This window comes from Gymnodraco acuticeps, unplaced genomic scaffold (genome assembly GCF_902827175.1).
Source record: "Gymnodraco acuticeps unplaced genomic scaffold, fGymAcu1.1, whole genome shotgun sequence".
NCBI lineage: Eukaryota > Metazoa > Chordata > Actinopteri > Perciformes > Bathydraconidae > Gymnodraco > Gymnodraco acuticeps.
The window spans coordinates 476,748-495,305 of NW_022992095.1; the positions used below are offsets into that span (position 1 = coordinate 476,748).

At 39.6% G+C, this 18,558-nt stretch overlaps 1 protein-coding gene across 6 annotated transcripts in view; it reads right to left on the reverse strand.

The window, feature by feature from the left end:
• stxbp5a (syntaxin binding protein 5a (tomosyn)) overlaps positions 1–18,558 on the reverse strand; it is a 93,601-nt gene that overhangs the window by 20,258 nt on the left and 54,785 nt on the right. For all 6 annotated transcript variants that reach the window (XM_034202769.1, XM_034202768.1, XM_034202767.1 and 3 more), the window contains 8 exons: positions 17,693–17,756; positions 17,059–17,142; positions 8,373–8,496; positions 6,631–6,709; positions 6,129–6,283; positions 3,958–4,030; positions 3,632–3,779; positions 2,003–2,070 (listed from right to left, as the gene is read on the reverse strand). In XM_034202769.1, coding sequence (XP_034058660.1) covers positions 2,003–2,070; positions 3,632–3,779; positions 3,958–4,030; positions 6,129–6,283; positions 6,631–6,709; positions 8,373–8,496; positions 17,059–17,142; positions 17,693–17,756 — 795 coding nt within the window. The remainder of the gene's footprint in view (positions 1–2,002; positions 2,071–3,631; positions 3,780–3,957; positions 4,031–6,128; positions 6,284–6,630; positions 6,710–8,372; positions 8,497–17,058; positions 17,143–17,692; positions 17,757–18,558) is intronic.

Below are 18,558 nucleotides of genomic sequence, written 5' to 3' on the forward strand. Positions count from 1 at the left end.
TGAATGAGGAAATGTTTGTTTCTCTTAAATATTTGACTTGCCAGAGAAAAGCCCTGGGGTCTCATTTATAAAGCCTTGCGTAGGATGCACGTGGGAAGGTGGCTTACGTAGGACAAAGCAAATAAATACGCACAAAAATATTCCAATGTATAAAACACTGCGCACGCACGTCCTACGTCGGTTTCCCTTTATAAATCAAGTCGAAATGCGGCGCAGCTTTTGCGGGCTTCACGTAACGCCCATATTTGCCTACAAATAGTCAAAGAAACGCCCCGTATTAATATTCATTTTGAGTGGCTGCATGAAGAAGATCGCAGGAAATGACGACAGAACAGCTAAAAAAGACATTTCACACCGTGTCAGATGTTGGTTCTTTTGGGGAGGTGGAGACAAATCACATTGTTTGGTGGATGCAGTTTGAACCAGAGTAGCAGCAAAACAAATAAATAAGTGGTTCGAAAAAAGTGAATGATAAAATACACATAACCTTCCTCAGGCAGTGTGTCTGTGTTTGTGCCGGGGACAGGAGACCCCCCATGATGAGCAACTGTAAGAAAGTATCGGGATCCCTGCGGAGTGGAGTCTATTCATTTTATCTATTTGTATTTGGTGGTTTGTGTTCCAGCTGTCTCCACTGCAGCCCGTGTGTCTCAACCCCCCCGCAGCAACTCTATCCACCACTTAAAAGAAATAAAACTAATGTGTTGTGTTATATCAGCTGCCAAATCTACCAAATATATGGTGTTCTTAGTTTCCATACCTCCTGTGTTTTAAGAGTGACTTATCAAGTCTTAGCAAACAACATAAAACATGATTAAACATGATAGTATATAAAACCATGCTTGTATCTATACAACCTATAGAAATGCAAAACGGCCTCAGTTTAGACGTAATTATGTCCTTCTGTTTACCGCATCATTTATGAGAATACATGTCATAACATTAAGACAACATATTCAAAGTGATTTTCAATAACATATCCGTATATATACTTATTTCTCCAAGTTAGGTTTTTGTGTGCACTGAGGAGTCTCAAACAGGCGTTTGTTAAATCATTTTATGATTGGCTTCAATACATTTTTACGAATTAATTCTTCATATATGATACATGAGAGGTAACATTTTATTTATGGTATTATTTCCACATATTTCTCTCCATTCTTCCTTAGACCTTTACCCCATCAGACACCTGAGTTGGATTACCAACTACAGTAAAAGCCTCTACGCTGTATCCCCAAACATCAGTGGCAGACTTCACTTAAGCTTTAGTGGCTGAATGGAAGCAAACCCCTGCAGTCAGGTTCCAAAAACATATTGGTATAATGCTAAGATGTCATTTTTAGCTACTTAGAGTTAATTGTTGTACTAACAGAACATCCACTTTGCCTATTTTCCTAAAAATAATAAAATCTACACAGGATTTCTTAATAGCAGTGTTGAGCAGGGCAGCTTCTCCACTGGTGCCACAGAGTCATAAACAAAGTGTATTTTGGTTGCCATTTTTTCCCTCACCCCTTATCATTTTGTTGCCAATTCAGCTGAGTGGAATGAAAGAGGAATATTTGTTGTGTGCAGTGGCACTCTTAAAAAGAGAGTGAAGCCTGTACAGAATAATGATAGGGGCATGTAGGGGTGAGGAGAGAGAGAGAGAGAGAGAGAGAGAGAGAGAGAGAGAGAGAGAGAGAGAGAGAGAGAGAGAGAGAGAGAGGGAGAGGAAGGAGAGGAATGAAAGCCTCCTCCTGCCAAACCCATACCTCAATGTCACTTCTTCAGTGCGTGTGTTCTGTTAAAAACGCCCCTACTCCCCTTGTCGACAGCTTAGAGCGGAATAATAAACATTAAAATGGAGCGAAGTGCACATGATTGGAATATATAAAGACCTACAGTAAATATTGTAAGACAAACGCTTTGTTGTGGAGCCCTGACAGTGCAGGAAAGGTGAAAGTAATTGAGTTGCAGCAGGACCATAACGATAATGCTAATGAAATCAGAATTGTCTTACCCAGTGATGATGATCTCTGGGTAGCTCTGTGTACCTTGACCCCAGTTTCCACCACTAATAGGCCATTCCTGGATAGACAGCAGACACACACACAGTACATTAGAGCAGATGAGAAACCACAGGTAGAGAGCACAGTTATGTCAATAAACAACGCGTCAACAGAGACATTGATTTTGGAAAGAGATGACATGATAAAACTGCACATGTGTGAGTGTGCATGAAGAAAAGAAAGGCAGGGATCCTTTGTGCCGCAGTGTGTCTTGCAATTATACATTATACACGTCAATGAGTGTGTGTCTTCGTCTGAGAGGGGCGTGTGTGTTGGCGGGGGGTTTGGCTTTGAACACGTTGAAGCATACAAAGGTCATCAGGATGACTCATGGTGACCTTTATGTGAGAATGCCCTCCCGCAGCTCAGCCAGGCTTTTGCTTAACAAAAAGAGGGAGGAAATCGCAGCAGCTAGGCAGGCAGTTTGGGTCAGTACATGCTGACATTTCCGACAGAAAAAGCTAGAACAAGGCGACAGGGAAAAGAACATAGGCATACATAATGGCTTAAAGAGCAGGGGGTCTGTCTTAGATAATACAGGAGTTGAAGAAGAGGATGAGACCAGAGAGGAGGTGTTCAAAGAGAAGGGATGATGTTAGGTAATATGACACTATTATATTATAGTTTGTTTGGCTTTAGAGAAACATTAAGAAATACATTTTACCACTAAAATGATTTATGCTGAATGCACTTTGTAGAAAAAGTATGTATGTATGTGTCCTTTTCATGAAACCTTGTTGTTCTTGGAGTACGCTAAGATGGTTAGAGGGTGTTGTATGGGACATTTACAATTCAAATGTAGCTCTTATAAAACACTGCTATCCAGAACAACATTAAGAAACATTTCACCCTTGGAGTACTTTACTCTGTTATACATTATAATTATACCATGGAAGGTATGCTGAAAGAGTTATTAGATCGAGGGGTGATTATTTCATTTTACTTAAAAACTAAAGACTTGTATTTTCTGCTTAGAAATAGTTTCAAACAATGATTCACATTCATCCAACTTCAATATTTCACAGAAATAATAATGTAATTTGGTACTAACTATTGGAAAAAGATTAAAAGTCTACAGCCATGTTAGCGGCCGAACCTACAAATGGCACAACAGAACTTTGAGCTAAATGCATCAGCATGCTAACATGTTTATCAAGTACTACCTTAACCTTAGCATGCTAACATTCGCTAAAGAGCTCTAATCACAGCGGAGGCTAAAGAGGATATCTTTAGTTCTTCAAATGTTACAGAAACTAGCAATATTGTTCAATTAGTACACTTAGTTTAAACAAATTCCATTTAATTGCCGGTGTAAATGAAAGGATGGTATATTCTGAATACAACAGGTTGAACGTGTCAAATTTGGCTACCGAAAATTACAAAATACAATTAATACATTAAAAAAGATTGGGTTTCAATTATAATTTTCTTTAAAATTGGTAATTTGTTATTACAGTAAACTTTCCATCTGATATTTACCACTAATATAATTAATAGGTGAAATATTTTTCCATTAAGATTCCCAAGATAGTGAGAAAAACTCAAAAATAGAGCTTCCCTATAGGCCTACTGTAAATTACCTTTTTGCTGTAGCCCTGTCGTTTCTGCCGCGAGCCGACGGAGTAAAGTGCAGGTATGAGGTCCACAGGGCAGTCGGCAAAGTACTCGCAGCAGGTCACAGGCGACTCATGGATAGTCAGAGGATACGGGTTCTCGAATATGGGGTAACTGTTAGCGAGAGGGCACAGACAAAGTCACTCCTAATTCAATTAGTCTGTCTGCCTAGTATCAGTGCATTAATCTCATTCAGTGCTGCCTGCATACTAAAGAATAAGATGTCAACTGTGACATTTTAGCCCATATTTAAGAAACAAAGGAAGAGTTGTTTGATAAGAGTAAGACTCACCCATTTTGTGCAAGGTCGATCACCACTAAATCCTTTTCTAGAAGGACCACCACAGCGTAAGGTTCCTGAAAATCTGCGAAACAGCGAGACAAGTCATTCATCACACCACACTTCTACTGTAGTAATGTCATAACTCATGAGAGAGAAATCCCCTGAAATCTCCAAAACCACAGGGGAAGAATTCCTCAGACTTTATATGGCAAATGTTATTACCATATCTGTGCCCTGAAGATGTGAGGGCAGGAACGCTTACTGCTTCAGATTCATTAATCTATGTGATTTATGTCTGTGGGGAATAAAGCTCTGGTTAAATATTTGTCTGATTTGGGTAGAATTAGATTAGAATTCCTTTTGTATTCAACCTCAGGATGATTATTTTAAACCTTTGTCTTGAATGAAATGCTAAAACGAATGCACCAAAATGTCAACGTTTAACATTAAGATATTGATTTTTTTGAAGGTACAATCTGAAATACTGACTTGTAAACCAGCATTGTGGAATGAAACATTCTAAAAGTAATAATAAAAGGGGACACACACATCCTCCAATACATAAAAAACAATGTATAAATCGAGGTCAGGTGTAACAGGAAGGATGCAGCATAATTCCTTACATCAGTTTTGCCCAGCTGTGTCTATTATGTTTGGCAAGGGTTAAATGCTTTGCTACGGATCACCTTGACAAAATCTAAGCTGAAATCGCCTGCAGCCCTTAAGCTTCATCTCGGTTCATTGGGGAAAAACAGCACAGGCCTTCATGGCAGACATTTAGACAGTAGCTACAATTCTGAAATATAAATTATAGATGTACTCCTTCCGTTTAGAGCAGCATGCCTGGGGCTGTCAAGAGTACACACATGTTTAAACACTTTGACAACTGTTTTCACTACAACTCTGGTTGTCCTTCTCATGTATCTTCCCCAGCGCTGGTCTGCAAGTGGTTCACATTCTCTTTAGATCACTGTACAGTTTGTCCGTTTAGGAATTGGCAGTTGACAATAGCACAGTTTCATCAGTCATGCACCTGGCTTTGAAACTTTATTCTTTAAAAAAAGTATTTTGCCTTAAATAAATGTGCCCCAGTGTACTTGGCACCAAATCATTGAAAACTCTCCTCTAAATGATAACACTTTTATTACGAGGCATTTGAAGCACCTCTTCCTTCATTGTAATAATGGCCAATTTCATGCCTGATTTACCTAAAGATATTAACTATTTACAAACAAGGCAATCAGCAAAAAAAAGCTTTTCTATGATGAAGATATGTTTTGGGTAAGTTACAAAAAGGGATGTGATTTCTCATCCCTTCATAATGAATTAGCCTTTCTTAGTTTTCTATGGGAAACCTCAACCTACTGAGGAAGACTGAGACTTTCTGCTATAACTGATGTTAAGTACCAATCTTCAAGTTTGAGATCTAATCTTGTTTTCTGAGAATGACTTAAACAGTGTGTCTTTAAATTAGTTGTACTCTGAGTCTTTGTGTCTGTCTGCATTCTATACCTGTCTGCTGCTTTCTCTGCCTGCCCTGCACTACTATGTGTTAAGAAGATACTTGTTCTACAAATTACTTTCCCATTGCATCCAGATCATCATGGCTTTTGCACCTCCTCTACACTAACTCCGCTCACATACACGTTGTCAGCCAGATATGCATTGTGTAATCCAAAGACCCAGTAATGTCCATTACCAGATGAAATCAGTGGGTGTTAACATCAGGTTGCTAGTGAGAAGTCGCTATTATTACGTAACTAACTGATCCTCTCTTTAACTGCACTTAAATATATGTTTATGTGCCGCATACAGAATACTGGATCTAATGCGTACTAAACCAAGTAGAAGTTGAGCTGAATGGTATGGGAACCTGTCCCGTCAACTTCTACTTGTTTTAGTTGTTGACTCCACAATACAGTAAATAAGATAATAATTGTATTTAGATGAGGCGATTGCGTACAAGGAGATGAAATGAAAATATAATAGTGCGTGTGTCAGATAATGAAACTAGAACAGGATTCATCCCCTTGGGAAATTTCATATTTATTACAGAAACACTAACACAGGGGCAAGCAATTCAACATAATTAAAAAGATAGAATGGTGTGTTTGTGTGTGTGTGATTACATGACAACAGATATAATGCTCAGACATGCACAATAAAAAATAGAAACTCACCATTAGCGTATGGTGTCTCACACAGTGTGAGGAAGTCTACGATAGGATAGTCCATCTCCAGCACAGCGGTGCTCTTCCCATGCATTACTGTCAAACATGGCCGCCGGCCCACCGTGTCATAGGAGAGACCACCAGACAGGATCATGAAGGGCTCACTGGAACATACACACACACACACACTCAGTAAGTAAAACCTTTTACAGGCTTTTTATATATGTGCAATTCACAAAAGACAACACAAGTTTTTGATTGGTCTTCCACGTCTATATTGTAAATCTTCTATACCTACAATATACTGTTGATGAGGCCAATAGGGACTCTAACTTAAGTAAGAATATAACATAAACTTGACAAAAAGACAGACAGACAGACAGACAGACAGACAGACAGACAGACAGACAGACAGACAGACAGACAGACAGACAGACAGACAGACAGACAGACAGACAGACAGACAGACAGACAGACAGACACGTTCAAGCATGCACAAGAGAGAGCTTACCCAATTCTAGTGGTTTTGTACTCTACTTTGAGAATGGGTTTACAAGGCTCTGGCTTCTTCCCGTCCTTGGGCTGTTTTCCTAAAATAGAACAAACAGAAGTTACTTTGGTTTATCTCTCTTCACCTCCTCTCTTCTTGTTTCTCCTGTCATCTCCTTTTTTTCCCCTCTGTAGAAGCTGTTCAGAGCTGCACTTAAATAGCAGCAGTGAACAGTAGCCAGACAATAACAAGAGGCAATTTATCATAGAGGATAAAGATAAATGCAGGCGCAGGGACATGCAAAGACGGTGTGGCCATCATGATTTTCCAACCTTAAGGGAGGTCTGAGTGAAGGCAAATGTGCCCATTCATCATACAGGTATGTGTGCCTATCTATGAATATCAGAAAGCTAAATAAGGGGCTGAATATGAGAAAAAAATAAAGAGCCAACAAGGCATGTTTGTAAAAGAAATAACTTTTGTAATAACTGCATCTAAATAACAGCGATCTAAAAGACCATTAAAGAAGGACTTATAAGCCTTACTTAAACCTGTCAAAGGAATGTGCACAATTGCCCATTAAATACCAAACTAATTAAGTATGCAGCAGTGGGAGAAACAACTAATTAAAAAGCCTGTGTGGTGAAATCCTTTCTGCAATCCCCTACATACAAAACCAGCTTGAGCAACTGGTTAGAAGTTTTCCCTTTCATTTAATTCCCTTCATGGTTCGTCTTTCTGACTCTAACGCTCTCTCTGTCCATTTGTGGCACTCTGTCTAGTTCTTCCAGGCCCTTCATCTGGGTGAGTTGTCAAAGTGCTCTGTGGGGTGAGTAGGTGTGTGGGGAGACAGCGTAGTATGGATTAAATGCATCTTCAAAAGAGCAGACTTGCTTTTCTGCAGGAAATAAACAGAGCACCGGCACTAAAGTATGCACGTGCAGAAACAAAGTGCAGCAAACAGAGGCAGGCCATAATTGAACTGAGAATAATCCTCTAAATGAAATGGGGAAACGATGAGGGAGCCATGTGTAGGGAGGGTTTATATGAGTAAAGAGCGGGTCATGTGACTGACAGAGGAAGCTGAAGGCAATGCGGTCATGTATTCTATAACTTGTACTAACACCTCAAAGTAATCAGACAACACAGAATTAAGAGCATTTTGATGTTATAAGCTAAGTAGTGAATGGTTAGTCTTAGATAAAGTTTGACACCAAGAAGTATTCGTATCAGGTACAAAGAAACAACTTGAGCAATGTTGCCCACATTATTATCATTAAATAACTTTAATTATACAGCACCTGCTTTACAAAACATATAGGAAAACTGCAAACAGCAAAAACATATTTTACAGAGAAAAAAGGAAATAATTAAATAAGAAGGAAATGAATAACAGTAAGTACTGATGGTGGGGTTATGAATTAAAGTTAAGATAAAACAATGTACTTCAAATATGTTTGAGTATTGTGCTCTAAGACCATCATGCATCTGGGGGTGTCAGAATCACTCCCCGTATATTGCACTATGGCTACGCTCTGCTGATTATATAAGGAGTAGTAAATGTGAGTATGTTAGGGAGTGAGTTCAGACACAGCCTGTGTGCTGTGTGTGTGTGTGTGTGTGTGTATGTGTGTGTGTGTGTGTGTGTGTGTGTGTGTGTGTGTGTGTGTGTGTGTGTGTGTGTGTGTGTGTGTGTGTGTGTGTGTGTGTGTGAGAGAGAGAGTGTGTGTGTTTGTGTGTGTGTGTGTGTTTTCACTCCTTACCGTGCGGGGTGATTGTCTGTATGGGCTTGCCCTGGCCTCTGATGTTCCATATGGTCAGAGTTCCATCTGAGTGACTGCAAATGAACTGCTTGCCCTCGTGATGCCAGGCAACTGAGTGGATAGCCTAGGAAACGACATGCAAAAAGTGGAGAGGGGGGGGGGGGGGGGGGGGTCAGTGTGTCAGCAAAATTCAGCATCATGTGCCAACCATCTCATATCTCACTAACGCTACAAGTTTGTCACATTACTACAGCTAGAGAGTACAGAGTACACTATTCATATGTGGGTTAAAAGCCGCTGACCGGATTAAATAGTCTTCAACAGATGGTGAAAGTGAGATAAAAGAGTCTGACCCAGGATTTCAGATCATTTCCTGTGGCTTAAATGCATATATTAGAAGAAGTTTGTATATGAAGATTTGCTGAATGGGAAGAAAAGCCAGAAATGGATTGGTCATTTTATTCAGAGATGCCAGGAGCAAGGTTTTATAACCATGGATATATCTTTTAAGAAGTCAATTTAACAAAGACGCAAAGTGCAGTAATGAAAAATCTTCAATATAATTGAAACATTCTGGTGCGTTCAGCTTCATCTGGCCTCATTTGAAGCCATGGATTTAAGATAAAAGCATTGAGTGAGTCTTTCTTGTTAGAACAAAAATCAAAGAGAGGGTAAACCAGAATATCAAAACAGTCAGTGTTGTGTACATAAGAAGTAAGCAAGGAAGTTACAAAAACAACAAAGAGAAAACTAAATGAATAACATGTCTTATATCCACGAGTGAAAGATAAAATAAAACAAAGAATCAAATGGATTCAATGAAAAGCTTAAATACAAATACTAGAATACAGCAAGACAGGAAAGAGTTATAAAGATAGTGCCCTTGTAAGCCTGGCTCACCACAATGTATCTTCTGACAAGCAATCATTGAAAACACAAACGCATCATACCCAAAGTGTGCCAGAAAGGGCACCATCTTAGTGATGCCCTTTTCATAGCTCAGGATTAAACCCTGCGTACGTTTTGACATTAAATAAATGTGATGGTGTGCACCAAATCTGCGGGAAGCTCGCAACAGCTTCCAAAGCAGTTTCATGAGACTTGTCACATGAGTTTTCACCATGTAGATCATCTCTGACGTGATTGTTAGTAATAGGTATAACCTTTTCTTTAAAAAGTGCTTGCTGGTAATGCTTACGTACATACTTAGCACATTGCACTCTTTAATATTCAAGCTGAAGCTCCTCTTATTGTTTCAGTGTGACCTTGCCACTGGATTTCCTCATCTCCTTGTCTCACATCGCTCATCTCACGTGAATTATTTCCTCTCTGTCAATGCCGATATGAGCACACCGTCAGGTTAAGTTAATCTCTTCAAAAGAAAGCTGCTTTTTTAAGGTGTATATCCATTTTGCCCTGGGTGTGTCATTAATCATAAACGGGGCTGTGAGTCGTTTTTCAGGAAAACGAAATGAGGCAGTGTGGGGAACCAATGTCAGCGGGTGGTCATATGACACCGGTAATATGCTAACCACAAAAAATGTAATTGTATCAGTCCCAGATCATATTTATATATTTTAAGGGTTATTGGAACCCATCAATTGATTGCTGGTCAAGTATTCAATCAATCACATACAGTTGCAAGAAAAAGTATGTGAACCCTTTCTGCATAAGTTGGTCATAAAATGTGTTCTGATCTTCATCTAAGTCACAACAATAGACACACACAGTCTGCTTAAACTAATACCACACAAACAATTATATGTTTTCATGTTTTTATTGAACACACCATGTAAACATTCACAGTGCAGGGTGGAAAAAGTATGTGAACCCCTAGGCTAAAGACTTCTTCAAGAGCTAATTGGAGTCAGGAGTCAGCCAACCTGGAGTCCAATCAATGAGACGAGATTGGAGGTGTTGGTTAAAGCTGCCCTGCCCTATAAAAAATACACACCAGTTTTGAATGTGCTATTCTTAAGAAGCATTGCCAGATGTGAACCATGCCTCGCACTAAAGAGCTCTCACAAGACCTACGATTAAGAATTGTTGACTTGCATAAAGCTGGAAAGGGTTACAACAGTATCTCTAAAAGCCTTGATGTTCATCAGTCCACGGTAAGACAAATTGTCTATAAATGGAGAAAGTTCAGCACTGTTGCTACTCTCCCTAGGAGTGGCCATCCTGTAAAGATGACTGCAAGAGCACAGCGCAGAATGCCCAATGAGGTGAAGAAGAATCCTAGAGTGTCAGCTAGAGACTTAAAGAAATCTCTGGCACATGCTAACATCTCTGTTGACGAATCTACGATACGTAAAACACTGAACAATAATGGAGTTCATGGGAGGACACCACGGAGGAAGCCACTGCTGTCCAGAAAAAACATTGCTGCACGTTTGAAGTTTGCAAAAGAGCACCTGGATGTTCCACAGCACTACTGGCAAAATATTCTGTGAACAGATGAAACCAAAGTTGAGTTGTTGGGAAGGAACACACAACGCTATGTGTGGAGAATCCAAAGGGTTCACATACTTTTTCTTGCAACTGTACATGTAGGCTTGAGTGAGCTTGATGAGACAGAGCCATTGTTCTGTGACATCATGCTGTATAGACGCACAACTCACATTATCTCATTACACAGTTAATGACTCATTCCCTGCCACTCACAAAAAGATACACAAACGACACATTAATAAGTTATTTTTTTATATTCTTTAGTTATGGAGTTTACGGATTTCCTGCGCATGAGTATTATTCTCTCAGAAATAATTAGAGCCTTTTTCCAAAATGAGTAATGTCTTATCTAAGCTGTTGGCGGATGTGCGTTCTGGTCGGCAGAGCGACAGGGACAGGTGGGATGCAGTTTGTCAAAGATTTGTTGCCAGAAGTGATTCACTGTGTGCGGTGCCAGGTGGCGTGGATGTAGTTACAGCAGGTGTGCCGAACGCAGTGTGAACACATTTAAGATTCTGTAAAATGTTGAACATCCCACACTCTGAAACTAAGGTACATCTTATGTTGACTGGAGCCCAGTTTAAGGATATGATCTGCAGTTATTTAAGAAAATGCTAACTGCTTAAACGTATCACTTTCCTATGAGAAAAAGCCGTCATACTGTACATCCATTCAGAGATGATTTGACACTGAATTTGGAAAATCTATCAGTCCATGTGCCAGTACCAATAGGGAACAATGCACTTTGCTTAATTGGAAAATGAGTAGGGTAATTGGAACACATGGTACCCATCATATCATACAGTACCAATTAAAACGACTAATTTCATGATGTATTTCATTAGGTCAGTTTTCACAGATCGGTATTTGGGGGATTAGAGAATTACGTCAACACTTATTAGAGTCACACACATGAGCAAGTGTGTTGCCACACATAGAAACACACACTGCCACACAAACTAACTCAAGGCAACCAACACACAAATCAAGATTGGTGAAGGAAAATAGATATGCACATAAATATGCACATCACGGTCCCAATTAGAACTGCTTGTGCCAGCGCCATGTCACACTGGGATACAAAGTCAATTTAGCCTTAAAGCGTCACACACAGAAAACTGAGAACATGAGTCTAATCTACCAATAGATATGTTACAAGTTTATATTTATTCAGCTTTATAATATATACCAGCAGTCTATGAATATTCAACATAGTGTTAACTTCTTATAAGTGAAGTAGTAAGAGGACATTCAAGGGACTGATGTGGTAAAAAACATAATCTCACAACAACCTCTTCAACATCTTTATTTCTGATAGGAATTTTGTTTAGGAATTAGGAAAATATATCTAAACTAGTGTGAAGGATTCACCTTTTCAGGAACATTAGTAATGTTACAACTTGACAGTTAGAGCACCACAGAGACTGACCAACCTATTAAGGGGAATGGTATACTGTCCTTCAATGGATCGTGCACCAGACAAACGACCCTTCAACATGAGAAGTAAAGTTATCCATATTATTAACATGTAGAGGCGGGTCTTTAGGCAAAATAAAAGTGTCCTTAACTAAGCCAGACTTGTGTCAGACAGAGTTTGCCAATAATTAAGCATTTGCTTTTAATCTTGACAGACAACCAGATGGAAAGAATTTCCATATGCGGACAAATCAAATAGAGTTAACTGAGCTGTCAATCAAAAGAATAGTTCAGGATATTCATTCTGACAATCTATTGTCCTATATCAGCAACCTCAACAGTTTTAAAAAGTGCAAAGGCCTTGTTTACAACTTGTTTTGAAACACAGTGAACCAGCATTCAAGGTTGCTTATCAAATGAATGTTGGTGTTTAAATATGTTAATAACTCAAATACCTCCAGAGACAAAAGCTGTTATTTTTTGGATGTTGCTTTGAAAGCAAGTACTAATGCTTAGTGATTATGTAAACATGTGTACTTTTTAAACGTTTTATTGTTGGCCTTCAAAAATAGCTTTGAGGATTGTGTCTGGCTCAGACAATGTTTTACTCTAAAGCTGTTTGTATTTGGGCTCAGATTTAGACACACCAAGCTGCATTCGTGCACGTTAACCCTGCAAGAAAGTTACTGCGCTTTTGGGCAAAAACAGCTGGTCCCTTTTCCTTGATTTAAGAGAGAAATAGATAAAGAGAAATATATAGCAAGAGAGAAAGAAACACAAACAATAAACAGTCAAAGTACAAGAAAAACTGAAAAGATTATTTGAAAAGAAAATAAATACTTAAATTATTAGGAAGGAAAACATTAAAGAAAGGAATTTAGAAAAACAGAAATGTACAGGACTTCGATTTGATAAAATAAAAATAAAAAGTGGGAAGTTGTGCTCCATACTCTTATGGAGCACAACTTCCCACTTTTTAGATTTATTTTAGGACTGTAGGATAAATAAGTGAGTTTGAATAATAGGCCTTTAAAGGGTTATGATACAAAAATAAAATGCATTTAATAAGGCGAGAAAAAGCAACCAGGAGCCAAACAGGAGGGGAAGGGAGGAAGACGAAAGGGATCTGGCTGTGATGTCAGCCATTCATCAGGCCGGATTGGGACCGAGGAGTTGAGTCAGACGGAGCAGAGTGGAGCGGGTCAGAGTGACGGATGCTCTCTGGCCAGCACTGGAAACCCTTACTGCTGATACACAGCTAATAATAGACAATCAACTGAAAGACACCGAGTGGAAGTTGTGCTCTCTCAGCTCTTTGAACGCTTGTAAAAACAAAAGTTTTATCACCTCTGCCGTTTGCCCAGAACTCTGCCAGAAACTTTGTTGCTGTCTTGGAGCAAGGTTTAAGTTCCTGTTTCCTGACAATTCTGAAGGTTGACGAAAGTAGAACTAACAAAAGCTGCCTTTATCCGGTCATCACCATTTCATTATTTCCCTTATGAGCACTTGCTGACGTTGTGTGAGAAAGTTCTCAAGAGTTGTGCCAAGGTTTTAGAAGACAACATTACTCAGAATTTCTTTTTGTATCTCTATCCTTTGAAATTCAAGAGTCTGCCTTTCATTTGTTTAAATACCCAATTTTCAATAGAAGAATTAAATATTCTTCAAGACATGCATAATCCGCAGTCTGAAACCATCACTGCATCGTCTGCTGTTGAAAAGGAGAAGAGGAAAAGCTTCCTTTTTCATTTCAGTCGAAAACTTTGATACGTGGCATCAAGCTTCTAGGCAAATAGTGTTTGAATGAAATCACAGAGCAGAAAAATATATTTTGCAATGGATGTAATAGCTGTGAAAAGGTATTCACCCTAAAGGACTGTTAGCAGCAGCTATACAGAGTTTTTACACAGTCAAGTTGACTGCGAACATTTCCAACTGTAGCAACAGATCCTTGCAACATCAACGTCCCATGGTTGATGTTAAATACATATTTAATGGGAGAAATGGGCTAAGCAATGCAAAAAGTCTAATATCTTCAAATTAGCCAAACCATTAAGACACCACATAACTCTTGAAGTGAGATTTAACACCATTGCCATTCCATCAAAAACACTCCTGCACACCATAAAGTTGTTGAGTTATAGGAACAAAACACTACAAACAAGAGGGAATCTGAAATACTGCACACCGTCAGTCGTGCTCCGCTTGATAAATTGACAATGTTTGTGCATAAGGAGAGGAGTACACCAATCAACAAGGTAAGACATATCTTATCACATCCATTTGAGCCCCTTCAGTTGTAAACAGGAGTTCTTATCTTTACAAAGAACATTGGATACAAAAAACATCATAATCTTTACCGACTAAATGTTGTAAATTCATACAAAAAGTGCAGAGACAGACCATAGGTGTAGAATTTTTTTTTGTAATACACCTTATATATCAAATATGTATAATAACTTGTGTAAAAGGTGTAATTACCAGGTAATACTATAACATACTGATAAAGAGATATTCACTTTTCTCCATACCACCCACCCTTACCCTGACAGAGCCTTGGTGTGTTTATCTCCCCCAGCTTTTAGACTATTTAATTATTGTTGATTACAACCGTGTCCACAGCAGTAGCAACAACAAAAAGTAATAACCACAATTCACTAGTGATGCTGCACTGGAGAACACAAGAGTTGTCTCCAAAGCCCCTAAAGGCTGGTCTGGGGCAACATTAAACTTTAAATATATCTCACTCCAATAACCATTTGGATGTTTTAGCCGGGGGAATAACTCCAAGACATTCCAACAGAGAGGAAAAGAACAAATGTGTGTTGCAGGCTATTTCTCTTCGTCAGTGTGAATCACAGCGAGTCAAATGAGGAGCAGTCACCGCCCACTCAACCCCCGGTCTCTAGAGAGGAGTAACCGTAGGGGTTTGGAGCTCTTCTGGGAGATTCAATACTAGAGACTCTAATGCCCTAGGAGCAGCAGGGGGATATTAGCTTATCTGGGAGAGGGGGATAGAGCAAAGGCAGCGAGAGAGAAGAGAGAGAACCGTGCAGATTGAACATAGAAAATCCACTCTCATTTCTGTGTCTATGTAGTCCTGAGTGACTCTTATCTCAGCGTGCTTACAGCAGCACAGCACTGCCAATGAGGTGAGCAATAACATGAGTGTTATAGTAATCTCATTATCTTAAACCGCCAGTCTGCTAAGCACTATGGACACCACTGTATGACCATGAACATGTTGATTGCGTGTGTGCGTCTGCTTAAACCTCAATGACAAGTCTATGAATGCGATGTCATTGTCACATTTAGTCATATAAGCAGACACTATTTGATTAAATGGAATTGGTAACATTTTCCAAAATTGGTATTACATTATTACATTACATGTCATTTGTTAGACGCTTTCATCCAAAGCGACTTACATACATTCAGTACTGTGGACAATCCCCACAGGAGCAATTTGGGGTGAAGTGTCTTACCCAGGGACACAACAACATGCTGACTGCAGTGGCACTCGAACTTGCTATTAAAGAAACAAAGGCTGCCACACATTTTGACACAGCTCAATGATAGGAGATACAAACAATCCACAGCAATACAAAAGTGGAAATAAGTTTTCAAATAAAAAGTAATCTGATAACAGACTGGGTTTGACACACGGTCCAGCTGGTTCTAAGCAGCTCTGACACTGTGTCTCTTTTTTATTATTGTGTCGTCTTTTATTTATAGACACTCACTATTGCCTCTGGGGAAGCCAATAAAGCCACATGACTCAGTGCTTTATAAAAGGTGGACCTTTTACAAAATGTTGCTTTTTATATGCAAGCGCAATCACTGTGCATCACTCCATGAGAAATGAGCACTCCACTGTATGAATCATGACATTGTTAAAACATGCATTTCACAACACAAACCTCTTTGTAAACAGCACTGCTAATGTGAAAAAAAAACCATGTTCAGTTGTGAGTGAACACCAACCAAAGAGTTGTTTTCATTTGTGAAGTGACTTAGAATACTTATGGATTCATACTTTCTAAAAAAACGGCTAACATTGATGCAACATTTTATGGAAATCAGCTTTTTTATGATTGATAGCACTCTGTATGCTAAATTTGAATCATTGCCAAGCATAAAAACTGCGATCAGCTCCGGCAACAAAATCCATCTACAAGCAAGGAATTACTTTGTTAAGCCTTTTCTTCTTCTCTCTCGCACTGCATCTTTATTTAACCGCACGGAAGAGCTGCTATTTCCTGTGCAGACTGGCCAGCCTCCTTCTTTATCTACACTGAGATGGAACAGGAAGTAGTTATAGTCAAAATGTTCCAAGTCAGCAATCTCTTTGTGTACTATCATCACCAGATCACAGACATTATGTGTGCGTATGTTATGTTCATACAGATTATCAACACTTTTTATTGGTTCTAAATAGACTCTCTGACACACACACACACACACACACACACACACACACACACACACACACACACACACACACACACACACACACACACACACACACACACACACACACACACACACACACACACACACACACACCACACACACACACACACCACACACACACACACACACACACACACACACACACACACACCACACACACACACACACACACAACACACACCACACACCACACACACACACACACACACACACAGAGAGAGTTTTGTTCATGAATATGTGATTTAATTCCCAGTTTTTGTATTAAAAGATACTCTGTAGATCCGTAGTAAGAGGAATGACTGAAAGCTGTTAGAGAAGAAAGGAAATCATCGGTAGATTTGCCTACCTCATCGTAAGTATAGCGAGAGTCGGCCTTCTTTGATTTCAGATCCCACATGACCACGATCCCAGACTCAAATCCAATTATAAGCTGGAGAGGAAGAGCGACAGGCAGTCAGTGAGATAGGTAGGAGAGATGACAGAGAGGAGATAGAATAGACCCCATGATGGGCGGAAAGAGGAGTAATACATTTGACATTCTCCCGCAGCATGAAAGGAAGTCAGGTGTAAGCCGACTGTGGTGGCTCAGGAAGGAACCTGCCCACCCTGGTTCACATGAGATGAAGACATTTTTTTTTAGAGCATACAGTCTATGTTTTTAGGACTTGCTTAGAATTTCAAATGTGTGTCACTAAAGCAGATTAACAGAACACAAAAGGCTCTATTTTAAATGTGCCATGGGAATTATCCTACAAAGCTCTACTGTGTGTCTTTTTAAATGAGGCTGTATTCAAGCACACTTTTATTAAGTCCAAGGTGATGTCTTGTTTTTTGTTTGAATTTACCTTGATATAAAACATAAAAAAGCAGGAAAATCTCCATGTTTGAAAGGCAAAAAATAGCATTTTTTACAGTCATTATTTAAAAACAATGTAATTTACACTTTTGCACGTGTGTTGACAAAAAGGGATGTCCTTTACCTTTCCCTCATCCATGGGGTTGTCGCTTATATGCACCACTGGTCCAGGGTGAGCCTTGGTTGACCTTATGAGAGACAAAAAAGAGACACATTTGTTTATGCATAAACATATAGTTCACATGAATAGAGTAGAATTTGGTGGATATGGTACATTGGTAGGGACAAGTCCAGCACCAACTGAATCCTCCATAACAACATTTTGATCTAAAAATGTTATTGTAACAACTATTGTCTGTACATTTCTAATCAATGTTGGAACACAAACTGTTAACCGATCCGCACCAGTCTGGTTTCAAGGCAGGTCACTCCACAGAAACTGCTCTCATTGCTGTCACGGAGGAACTGCACACTGCCAAAACTGCATCCCTCTCCTCTGTCATCATCCTGTTGGACCTGTCTGCTGCATTCGACACGGTGAATCATCAGATCCTCCTTCGCACTCTCCAAAAACTTGGAGTTTCAGGCTCTGCACTTTCCCTCCTCACCTCATACCTGAAAGACCGTACCTACAGGGTGACTTGGAGAGGGTCTGAGTCCGACCCTTGTCAATTAACTACAGGGGTCCCTCAGGGCTCTGTTCTTGGTCCCCTCCTCTTCTCCCTGTACACAAACTCGCTCGGATCAGTCATTAGCCCGCATGGTTTTTCTTACCACTGCTACGCTGATGACACCCAATTAATTCTGTCCTTTCCCCGCTCAGAGACCCAGGTCGTCGCACGCATCTCTGCTTGTCTAGCTGACATCTCTCAGTGGATGTCTGCTCATCACCTCAAACTCAACCTTGACAAGACTGAGCTGCTCTTCCTTCCGGGAAAAGATTGTCCCACTCTTGACCTAACAATCAACATCGGCACCTCAGTTGTTTCC